General features: G+C 41.1%; 1 protein-coding gene across 2 annotated transcripts in view; it reads left to right on the top strand.

The window, feature by feature from the left end:
* The window catches only part of BAZ2B (bromodomain adjacent to zinc finger domain 2B), a 255,923-nt gene that overhangs the window by 144,113 nt on the left and 99,510 nt on the right, over positions 1-12,300 (top strand). For both annotated transcript variants that reach the window (XM_077829691.1, XM_077829690.1), the window contains 3 exons: positions 1,759-1,971; positions 8,519-8,917; positions 11,509-12,124. In XM_077829691.1, coding sequence (XP_077685817.1) covers positions 1,759-1,971; positions 8,519-8,917; positions 11,509-12,124 — 1,228 coding nt within the window. The remainder of the gene's footprint in view (positions 1-1,758; positions 1,972-8,518; positions 8,918-11,508; positions 12,125-12,300) is intronic.

Genomic DNA, 12,300 nt, shown 5'->3' with positions numbered 1-12,300 from the left:
TGTTTTATAGTGTTTTAAATATCATGAGTCACAGTATTGCATATAGGGTAAAGACATGGCAAAAGCCCTACTGAAGCAGTCAGACCAATCTTGACAAGCCCATAACAGAAATGAAAACTCTATGATTGACCAGTAATTAAACGTTCATTTGTTCTAAATGCTGTGTTTAATAATTATCGCAAATGCCAAATAGCTCCACCCTCGTGTAAATTCAGCCCAGGTGTATCACAAGTTAGCAGTCCGTACATGGTTAGCAGTCCATACAATTAATTCCAATAAATCCTCTTAAAACAACAAATTTTGGGATTTCAGCATAGAATTCTCAATTCTTTTTAGGCTCCTATTGTTTCAGTAATATGATTACTGTTCAGTAGCCATGATAAAAAGCTACTTGACTATACCAATCTTCTGATATATTCCTTTTAAAAAGGAAGTAAAGAAAAAAAATTCTTTCTAAAGGTGCTTTCTTAGACATTCCCATTACTATTGTAACTTAAAAGTATTGTCACTTTGTTCTTTCCAGACACCCTGATATTCTGCTCTTCAATTTGTCTGCATAGTGCAGTGTAAATTATTTTCCCTTCATACTGGTCTGACACTATCTCATTCTCCCTACGACCTCTTCAGTGCTCCATGTATCTGTATCTAGTTTACGCACATCTCATCTTTGCTTTCAAGGTGCTGTTCAACTCCTCTGTCCCTGCCTACATCTTAAACCTTGTTTCTCCCTACCCTCTACCTTTATAACTTGCACTCTGTCAATACTTGCCTTTATGCTTTTTGCCTTCACCCTAAGTGCATTCATGCCTTTTTTTTTCACGTTGCCCCTTACATCTGATGTGACATCCCTGTCTTAATGTTTCAAGAGTCCCTCCTGAAAGCAAATACACTTGTTTGGCTAACTTTGCAAGCCTCATCTATCACATTTCAAAATCTGTTCTTTGAAATTTCAATATATATTTCATGTCATCTTCTGTATTTTTGTCACCTTGTTGCTACCTTCTCTTGTTTGTTTCCTGTGCTTGCCTATTACAGATTTTAAGCGCTTTGACGCAGGGGCCATCTCTTCCTTCCTGGAAATGCCATGCAAATTTATAGCACTAAGCAATAGAAACACTATGTTAGTTAATAGCCCTTAACTAGTTAATAACTAGTTAATAGCCCTTAACTTCTGTCGCTTTCAAAGACAGACTTGTAGGCACCATTCCCTGCCCCGCCCCCCACTTCCCTTCAGCACCCCTCAGCATTTAAGTCCAACATGGAAGTGAGAAGGCAACCAGCCCCTCGTTCAAAATAGAGTTTGCAGTCTGACACAGACAACATAGAGGGGCCACAATATCAAACAAAATTAATACGTTGTACAAAGACAGATTAACCAAATTGTCACAGCATGATTATTGAAATATCTTGATGGAGCTTATTGTAGGTTTTATTGTTTTCAGGCTTGTTAGAACACACACTCTGTGTAGTCACCCAATTGTCTAGGCCTGAATTTGGCAGTTACACAAAGAATCTCTCATATTGTCCTTAAAATTGATGACAGTGTGTTCTCACATTCAGTGGGATACAGGTCACCAGATATGGTTAATGTATTCATTTTATAGTTCCTCTTTTTCTTTCCGAAGAACATCAGGAGAATAAGGTACGCTAGAGAATTGCTGATAATATTAGTCAAGACCGATAAGACCATGTCAAGAAGAGATGGATAATGTAACAAATTAAAGATTACCATTAATAAAGTTTTTATCTTCTCTCTAGAAACCAAGAAAGAAAGCAGTAGAAAGCTCCAGCAATAGTGATAGTGATTCAGGCTCCTCTTCGGACACCTCAAGTGAAGGCATTAGTAGTAGTGACTCAGATGATCTAGAAGAAGATGAGGAGGAGGAGGAGGAGGAAGATCAAAGCATTGAAGAAAGTGAAGATGATGATTCTGATTCAGAGAATGAAGCACAACATAAAAACAAGAATAAGGTATGATAGCTGTATAGTGATTGTACAGCTAGCAATTTTGTTACTGAAAAAAGAAAAGGAGTACTTGTAGCATCTTAGAGACTAACCAATTTATTTGAGCATAAACTTTCGTGAGCTACAGCTCACTTCATCGGATGTAGCTCACAAAAGTTTATGCTCAGATAAATTGGTTAGTCTCTAAGGTGCCACAAGTACTCCTTTTCTTTTTGCGAATACAGACTAACACGGCTGCTACTCTGAAACTTGTTACTGAAAGTTACTCTTGAAAAATTAAACTCAGATTTGTACCAGCTGAGGCATTGTTTAAGAATTAATACTTGGCAGGGAAGAGCATTTCCTGGGAGCTAATGGCTTGCTCAAAGTATAAAGCGCCCTTAACTCAGCTGGTTGTTAATTTCTAGGAAATGCTTGATCTGGAGGTAATTTTTATTATAAACTGGAAAATATATACTATATGTAGAGACAAATTAAGTACTTTGTGCTGTAAAGTTTAGTTGAACTGTATGTCACCATGGATACTGCATTCTGTTCATAGCTGCTCTTTTCTTAGTATACCCTTTACCCTACCCAAACCCAGTAAAGCAGGATGGGAATCTCAATATTCTGTTCCCACAATTCTGATACATATTGGCTATTCCCTTCTTGTCTGCAGTTTCCAGAGGCAATTCAAAGTTGTAGCACAGCTTCGTGTTAGCCAGATCCTCTTCTCTAGCCTGCTGCCTGATCTTCTGCCTTTGTGGCAGCAGTCAAGTGGAGGTTCACTTTGCTCCCAAATTTTCTTTGACAGGTTGTTTTTTTTTTAAATTTTTTTCAGACAGTAGCAAAAGTAAGCAGCCTGTCTTTCTTTTCCCTCTTGTGGATCAGACGTTGAGCCGTGGGGTGGTCTCAGCCACCCAGAACTGGCACTTCAGTGTTTCCCTGTGGGATTCCTCTGCCCCTTGCATGGCAGAGCTGTCATGCTAACATCAAGCTAAATCCAAGTGGTGTTCTGCAAGGCAGCTTTTACAGGCTCTTCAGAAGGCGAATTGTGCTCTGCCAGTTCTGAGCCAGCCAGCCCTTCTACTGCAAGTGCATAGGCTGTAAGTTGGATAGGCACTTCAGGTCCGTCTCACCCTTACCCCCCCCCCCCCCCAAGAAAGCACCACTCCAACGTAGAAAAGCCCAATCTGTGGACACAAAGCAGAGCGGGGAGAGATTCCAATGACTAGGAGGACTTCAACCAGCCAGTCCAGGGGGGAAGTCTCAGGGCAGAACAGGACCAGAAAGAAAAAACCTGTAAAGGGCTCCAGGTCTCCCTCTAAGTTCCCTAGGGAGAGAAGCAGTGCTTGTACTCAGAGCTAGAATCAGGGAACTCTGGCAATGAAACCCCATTTCCCAGGTTGGGAGAGTGGGACCCTGAGGGGGAGGGCATGGAGGAAGATTTATCTGGAGGACTCAAAGCACTGCATAAAGCAAACCATAAAAGGTAAGCCCTAGCCACAGCTGAATGGCAACATCTGGAAAGAGGGCTAAAAAACTAAAAAATTCAAAAAGAGCAAAAAAGAAAGGAGATAGTATTAACCCCCTCCCCCCCCCCAAAAAAAAAACCCAACAAAAAACAAAGAGGTATTTGTCCTCTGACTCAGATGCCTCCGTCTCTACTGAGGAAGGGGAATGCTCAGATTCAGGCTTTGAGCAGGACGTGGAAAAAATACAAAAAAGGTTTTTTTCCTCTTAAAATGTTTGAAACAGTGTGCAGAAAGGTTGCAGCCATGATCCAGATCCAACCTGAGCAGGTGCTAGAGGGCAATCCTAAAGGCAAATACAGTACCTGCATTCTAAATCATAATCCGAGACATCCTTCTAGAATGCGATCAAAGAGGAATGGGAAACCCCTGATGAGGGTAAATGCACTAGCAGGCATGCACTTAGGTATTATAAAGTGCAAGAACCAAAAAATGCCATTACAGATATACCACTGACCAATGCTGCTGTGGCATCTTTAGCAAAAGATAGAGTAATCCCATCTATAGGGGATTTCTTCCCCAAAGATACAACTAATACAAAAAGATGGAAGCCATTCTCAGAAGGTACTTTGAAGCTTTGTTGGCCATACTTAGAGCATCTGTGGCAGCTACATGCTTTGCAGGAACCACAGTGTCCTGGCTGGAGGACCTTAAGGCCCTGAAGAACAGAGACCATCCTGAATTCCAGTATTTATTTGGCGTATGTAATCCGGTCAAACCAAGCCACAGCCTTTTTATTATGATTGGAAAACCTCCAGGAAGTTGAGTCATTTTGCAGTCCTCAACAATGTGCCTCCTGGTTTGTAACTGCCCACATTGACATAGTGGACTGTGTCTAAAACGTCACCGAAATTCTGCTGCAGTACAAATTCCATGTCTGGTATAAAACTGGTTGGTTCAGAAGGCTCCATTGCCTTCGAGGTAAATGAAACCCAGGTTGATGTTGAGTGGGGTATGAGACAAGATGATAATTTGTCATTTTCTCTGCAGACCATGAAGCTCTACCATAAATACCTCACCCAGTAAACTTATCCACGGGGGGGCCGTGAGGGCAGACAACCATGCAAGTCTTTAATTAATGGTAGATGTGGCGTATCACACAATTTCATCATGAGTTTTGCTACGCTTTTCTCTCTGCGAACACTGGGTGGAGAAATATTGAATTCCAGTGCATGCTTAAGAAGATTTCCCGAGCAGCAGCCTTCGTGGCAGATGCCAAAATGGATACAGTGAGATTTTCAGCAGCCAGAGGCTCATGGAAGGTTGATGCTCATTCTAAACAAATTCTGGGTTCATCTGAAGTCAGAGGTTCTCTCCTCTTTGGGGGAAAACTAGACAAAATAGTGGCAGAAAGCACTGCCAAACTCAAACAATCCTTTCCCATCCCACTTAGTGCTCTGAGATGGGACTACAAACCCAGGAACTTGAAAAAAATGCACCTTTCATCCGTCATCCTTACAAAAGTACCAGAGGAAAGACAACAGGTGTATTGGGGAAAAACCTGGAACCAGGGATTGGGTGAAAAATCAAGAGCTGGATCCACTGCCTCTACAAGCCCAACATAACAAATGAATGTGCAGCCACCAAGAACTGCATCTAGAGGGCAGAATTTCTCACTTCTCAAAAAATATGGTCTTGATCAACCACAAGCAAGTGGGTGAGAGATGTACTGAATCACAGATACTCCCTCATACTAAGGTCCCCACCTCATCCCATCTTCAGCCAGTCCCCCATCTTGAGCAACTTTGTCAAATGTAAGTTGGTGTCAAATGAAATCTCAAATCTCCTGGTCATAGGACCAAGAGGGTTTCCTCAGAAGAAAGATTCTTAGGACTACTTCATTTTCTTCATCGTCCAGAAGAGCACTGTGATGGAGGGGAGATAGGTGTGGGTGGGATTCACAGCTGTTCTGGATCTCAAGCAGCTCAACAGGTGGATGAAGAAAATGAGATTCCACCCTAGCAAGTAACAACATCTAGCAGATGTTCCCATACAACCATCCCACTACAGACTGCTGAGATTTGCATGGCCTGCTACCAGTACCAAATGCTCCCATTCAGCCTCTTATTGCCCCCCAAGGTCTTTACCAAGATGTTGGCGGTAGTAATAGCCATACTCAGGTCTTAGGGCACTCACTTGTATCCCTTCCTAAATAACATGTTGATCAGGGCTCTGACCCAAGCAGTAGCACACAGTGCCACAATCTGGATGCTGGAACGCTTCAAGCGCACAGATTTGTGATGAACATCGAGAAGAGCTCCTTGACTCGCTCCACACAGAGAATTCACCCGGCAATGGAAATAGACACTTCTGTGGCAAAGCTTTACCCATCGCTGGACAAATTCGCCAAGATCCAGAACCTGATATCCGTGTTGGTGAAGTATGCAAGGCTGACCATAGCTCATTGTCCATAGCAACTGGACCTCTCGGTTTCTTGTATAGGAGCCACCCTTTGGGAAAGGTTCCATATCAGGTGCCTTCGGGCCTTTCTTTTGAAAGTATGGAACCATTCACCAGAATGCATGCAAGATCAGGTCGGGTACCAAGCCAGGTGTTGAACACTATCAGATGGTGGACAATCCCATGGTATATCCACAAGGGTCTTCCCATATGCCTTCCAGACCCACAGGTACTCACGATCAATACCAGCCTGATGAGAGGGGGAATGCATCTGGGGCACAGGACAGTGCAAGGTACCTGAAACTTCAAGGAAAGGAACAAGAAAATCAACTTCTTGGACCTCAGAGCTGTCAAGCTAGCCCTATGGAAATTCCAGAACTATGTAGAGAGCAAACACGTTCTGGTCCAATTGGGCAACATGACCACTGTGGCATATATCAGTAACCAAGATGGAAGAAGGAATGTTAACTCTACATGCAGAAGTGATGGAGATAATGAAATGAGTAAAGAGGACTCAGCACAGGAGATGCAGTCAACAACTCAGAATGGTGCCTGAATCAGGAAATCCTCACTCTGATTTTCAGAAGTTCAGATTTCTGGCAATTAACCTATTCACCAGTCACAAGAATGCAAAGCAGTCCAAGAACTTCACAAGGGAAACAAACCCCAAATCCTCCCTGGGAATGAATGGTCTTTCACACAGAAGGCCAGAAGTTCTGCAATATGCATTTCCACTTTTTCCACTTCTAAGAAAGGTGATCCAGAAGATGAGGTGAGAAAGTCTTATCCCAAGTTTGCAACAGCTTTTCTGTTGGGTGCTGTCGCTTTGGTCAGAATGAAGGCATGGAAAGATGGATTCACCTTAGGCAAGAATGATTCTGAGATTCTTAGTACCACTTTGTTGTCATGGAACACACAGTGGGGATAAAGCTGCCAGGTTCAGAAACTCATCTAGCAGATATAATAGTGACCAGAAAACAGGTTTTGATGGATAGGTAAAATGGAGATATTGATGTCAGTGGCTCAAAAAATATGTGGCTAGGGCTTTTAACACCAGTGGTAGGTTCCACTTAGGAAATATTGGTTTAGCCAGTGTGGCTGCTCTGAGAAATCTGGATACCTGAGGGTTCTCTGTCAAGGAACCAGAAGATCCTGTGAATATGACACTGTGTTGACACCTGGCAATATTGTGGCGGGCTTCATAAAGCAAGTCCAGGATAACTGGATTACCAGGATCCTTAGGATTTTTGTTGCATTCTTAGCACCATGAGCAAAACCTAGTCCAGAAGGAGGAGTAGGCCTTTAATGTTGAAGCTCGGCTGGAGGAAAGTACAGTTCCAATCACTTTGGAAGATCACCTCAGTGCAAGCTAACGCTTTCCTTTCAATAACCATGTTGTGAGTTGTAAATGGTCTGGATGAAGAAATGGGCCTGGGTAAATGATGCCTGGTCTCACTGGTAGCTGCAGTGCGGGTTCCAATTTCAGTGCTATCAGATTAGAAAACCATGTCTTTTGGCCAGTGTGGCGCCACCACCATTACCTCTTCTATCTGAGCACTGAAGATCTATATCAAGTGCACCTAACTGACAAGAAGATCGGGCTCCTTGTTTGTCACTTTTCATCTGAAGTGCCAAGGGCTCAGGTATCTAAGTTATTACTAGCTAGATGGATCAAGCTGTGCATCATAAAGGCATACAGTGCGTCAAGTGTTCCTGTTCCAGACTTAATCAAGGCACACTCCACATGGTCTGTGGCGACTTTGTGGCGGAAAGAGCTTGTGCTTCTACTACAAGGGATGTGCAGGGTAGTAAAGTGGTCTTCACTGATTAAAATCTTCATTAGACACTACAAAGTGGACTTAATGTCTTCTGCAGAAGCCTCCTTTGGCAGTAAGGTGCTGCATGCAGGGATTCAGTAATAGCATTGCCAGTTAATTCCAAGGGCTCTTCCTTATCTCATTCTGTATTTCCTATCCCTCCCTACGTCGGTTGGCTGTTCACTGCTTCCTATCTATATCTATATCAGAACTGTGGGATAGGCTGGGCTTGCGGAATGGTAAATTTCTTACTTGATGATTTCCTTTCTGCTACAGTGTCTCCCACAGTTCTACCCTCCCTGGCTAGCTTCCAAGCCAAGGGACAATGTTTAATTTTGATAGTTATGCCTGTAGGCTATAGCCTACTGTACGTAGTTTATTGGTTGGCTTTGAAGTTATTCTTACTTATCTTATTCTGTGAAGTTTTTACTCATTTTTGGAATGAATCATCTGGCAGCAGGTCAGAGAAGGGGGCATGGCTAGCACAGAGACTATTACAGTTTTGAACTGCCTCGGAAAACTGCAGTCAGAAGCGGAATAGCCCATACATATCAGAATTTTACCATTCCATTAGGTTTATAATCAAGAATATATTTCAAAACTGATTTTTTTTGGCCTTATTTTTATATTAAACAGTGACTTCCTATGGGGAAAAGATCAAGCAATCAAATATATTGTAAGATTATTTTAAAATAAATGTGTTACCTTGTTTTGAGGAAATCGTAGTTGCTTATGGAGATTAACTATATAAAATGTTGTTTGTCATCTTAAATATTTAATGGGCTAGTGTATGTAATCTATACAATTTTGTAAAATATTTTACAGGTGCTAATGCATAGTGGTGTAACAGACATGAAAGCAGATGGACAAAAAACACATGAAAAGTCCCAGGAAAAGAGAACACACCAGCAGATACCTCTTGTGTCTGATTCCCAGACTCCCTCGTCATTCCAATCCCAGCAGAAGCAGCCTCAGGTTTTGTCACAGCAGCTTCCCTTTATTTTCCAAAGCTCTCAGGCAAAGGAGGAATCTGTGAACAAACACACAAGTGTAATACAGTCTACGGGATTGGTGCCCAGTGTGAAACCTTTGTCTTTGGTAAATCAAGCCAAAAAGGAAACTTATTTAAAACGTATAGTTCCTTCTCCTGATCTACTGAAAGCAGGGAATAAAAATACCTCTGAAGAATCTAGCCCTTTAACCAGTGATGTAAGATCAAAACGGGTGAGTAGAAATTACTGGTTTAGCAATACTTGACTTTGTTCTACAGCCATAGTGTCTATATGCATGTCCTCCTTAACAAATTATAGCGTTATGTTTCTCAAGTCCTTTGTTATAAAATCCGGGTTTTGGGGGAGAATTATATTTGTTGTTTTAAATTACACAGGACTTAATCTTGGCATATTTTAAAAAAAATCTATGTGGATTTTTGAATGATGTTTATTAGTGAAGGTTATCTTTGTGGTTGAGCACTAATATCACTTTTAATGCTATCTGGTTGCCTTTTAGAACAGCTAATCTTAAACCTCAGGTAAAAGGTTTTATGTTCCTGAGTGTGTAGTGTAAATTAGCAGTGCCTTTTAGTATTCTGAAACAATAGCTTGGAAAAATGAACTCATATCCTAACATGTTCATGAAGTATCCACGGTAGTTGCTTTTCAGAAAATACTTGGTTTCAAGGTTGATTAGTTTCATACTCTGCAGACACTGGTCTCTTACAAGTCCACTGAATGTCAGTAGAATGCCAATGAAAGTGCCACACAAGGTTTACAGTAAGTCTCTGTGGCCCATATTGTGCAACCAGTGCTCATGCTGGTAAACTCTTAGGGCCAGATTTTTAAAGATATTTGGGTGCCTAGAGATGTAGATACGTGCCAAGTGGGATTTTTAAAGTGTATAGGCCACTAACTTCTATTGATATCCGTGGGAACTAGATATCTAGTAGCTTTAACAAATGTCAACCCTCATTGATATCAATAGAAGTTAGTGGCTATGGCATTTTAAAAATCCCACTAGTTACTTATCTATATTTTTAGGTCCTGAATACCTTTAAAAAATCTGGCCCTTAGTTCCACGAGTAGCCATTGATTCCAGTGAGACTGTTTGTGTGAATGCTCACCACTGTAATGGGGGGAAGCCCTAACTTAGCACTAAGATAGCAATGCAAGAATAATGTAGTGTGTTAGCGTTAGTCTCACCTGAAATCATTGCCCTAAACTAATGGGGGCTATGACATGGATATTTTCTGAAGGCAGCCCATAAAATGTTTGGCTCTCTTGGGAGTAGTCTCCAGTCCTTAATCATTGGGTTGGATTTTTGCATTGGGGGACCCTTGAAAAATTAGCAAAGGCAAAAACTTGGGAGTTTCTTCAAGCTCCAGTAGGGCTTTCAAACATTGACCTATGGGGGGAGGGGGAAAGGACCGTGACACTAATAATAAAACAATAGAAACTCATGTTTTAAGGCAATGTGTAAAGTTTGACATCCACTAAGGGCAAGTTTACAGTTAAAATGCTGCACTGGCACAGCTGCAGCGCTTCTATGACGACGCTCTATGCCAAAGGGAGAAGAGCCCTCCCATTAGCATAGTTAATCCACCTCCCCGAGAGGCGTACATATGTTGGCGGGAGAAGCTTTCTCCTCGGCAAAGCACTGTCTACAGGGAGGGTTAGGTCGGTATAACTACATCACTCAGGGGTGTGGATTTTTCATGCTCCCCCAAGCAATGTAGTTATGTCAATATAGGCCTGTCGTTTAGACCAGGCCGAAGAAAAGTGAGGCAATACTTTTTTCGTATCTTCTATCTTGACATCGCAGAATTCTGAGGAGTCTGAAATACCATAATATAATATCTTTTAAAAAAAAAAAAAAAAAGACGCTAAAGACAGTGTAAGTGCATCTGGAAGGACTTCAGTTTGCTGGATTATGAAGGTTATAAACTTCCCGATTTGTTGCATCCCTGATAAGGATTTAATTCTAGTTAAAATGGATGGAATGGGATTCCCTTTGGAGCCTGTCAGTCCCGCTCCATGCACTCCAAAAGGGTTGTTGTTGAGTGACTTCAAGAGCATCTTTGTTTCCCTAATTAAGGGGTAATTATGCTGCCTTTGAGCATTTTCAGCCACTGCTCATCTCTATAACAACAACCTGGTGTTCTAGCATAACACTTTTGGAATGATCCCAGTGGTTCAACATATTTTTATTGATTCCTGTGTCAAATTTTGCTATTCCAGCCGTCTTCTTTCAATCTCCTGTTATTTTTAGTAGCCATTATTATTTTGTATTCTGTGTTATATTTATTATTTAAGATTTATGAATTGCCTAACAATTTGATTTGCATCCACTTGTATGACTTTTACTGGGTGTCAATAAGAAAACCAGGATTTTTTCTTTAATTGCTATGGAAATCTTATAAACGCTACATTGAGCATGTCCTGTTTCATGTAATTTTTTTTCCTATTGACTTATTTTCATAAGAGGTAAACTCTCAGTTTCCAGTTATAACTGTAGCAGGTGATAAGAGTGAAAATAGCTCTCCAGTCTGAAGTAGAAGCTTCAAAAGCTTGCACCAATACTCCTATCAGCTTAATATCTTGAATCCCTGGGTCAGCCATCTTTCTTTATTTGATTTATCATGAAACATCTAGGGAGAGTCTAGACTTGATACCTGATCATCTACCCAGCTCTCGAGCTACCTACTCTCCCACCTTCTAAAACTGCTTTTTGTGGATGCAAATAGTGAGGGCTAAACAAATATAATTTTCCCTGTGAGATGCAGTCTTTTTTTTTATGTTGTTGCCTCTCTGTTTCTACAGGAACAGTATAAACAGACATTCCCAGCACAATTAAAGAAACAAGAATCATCTAAGAACCTGAAGAAGATTATCACAGCTTTGTCAAGTCCAAAACCAAGCTCTAGTTTACCAGCTCATCAGAAACACACGTCTCTAGAAAACAATCATTCTAATCCATTCTTGACAAATGCACTTTTAAGTAATCACCAACCCAATGGAGTAATTCAGAGTGTCATCCAGGAAGCACCTCTAGCACTTACAACCAAATCCAAATCCCAGCCCAAGATAAATGAAAACATAGCTACTTCTAGCAGTGCCCCTTTTTCTTCACTAGGAAATGTAAGTACGTGTGGGAAAAAAACACCTGGTAACAGGACACCTGTTATGCCCTCTACCTCTCCTGTGTTACCAGGTCTGGGAAAGGAAAAAGCAGCCAGCAATAATGCAATAACAGCAGTGAAAACACAGCACCGCCTTCATTCTTCAAAATCTTTAGTGGAACAATTTAGAGGAACAGATTCTGACATTCCAAGTAGCAAAGACTCTGATGACTCAAATGAAGAGGATGATGATGACGATGATGACGATGACGATGATGAAGATGAAGATGATGAGGATTCTGATGATAGTCAATCAGGTTATTATTTGACTTTTCTATATAAAAAAATTAAAGATTTTATTCTAAATTTTTTATGAAGAAACACATCTCCCACAACTCCTTGAGTTGAGTTCTGTACTGCTTCCAGTCATGTCAACAGCTGGGTAAATTCACGATGATCTTGTAAATGATATTAAAACATTTGTTAATTAATG

This window comes from Eretmochelys imbricata, chromosome 11, assembly GCF_965152235.1.
Source record: "Eretmochelys imbricata isolate rEreImb1 chromosome 11, rEreImb1.hap1, whole genome shotgun sequence".
In the NCBI taxonomy this organism is placed as follows: Eukaryota; Metazoa; Chordata; order Testudines; family Cheloniidae; genus Eretmochelys; species Eretmochelys imbricata.
This window is presented reverse-complemented; position numbering and strand designations above follow the sequence as displayed.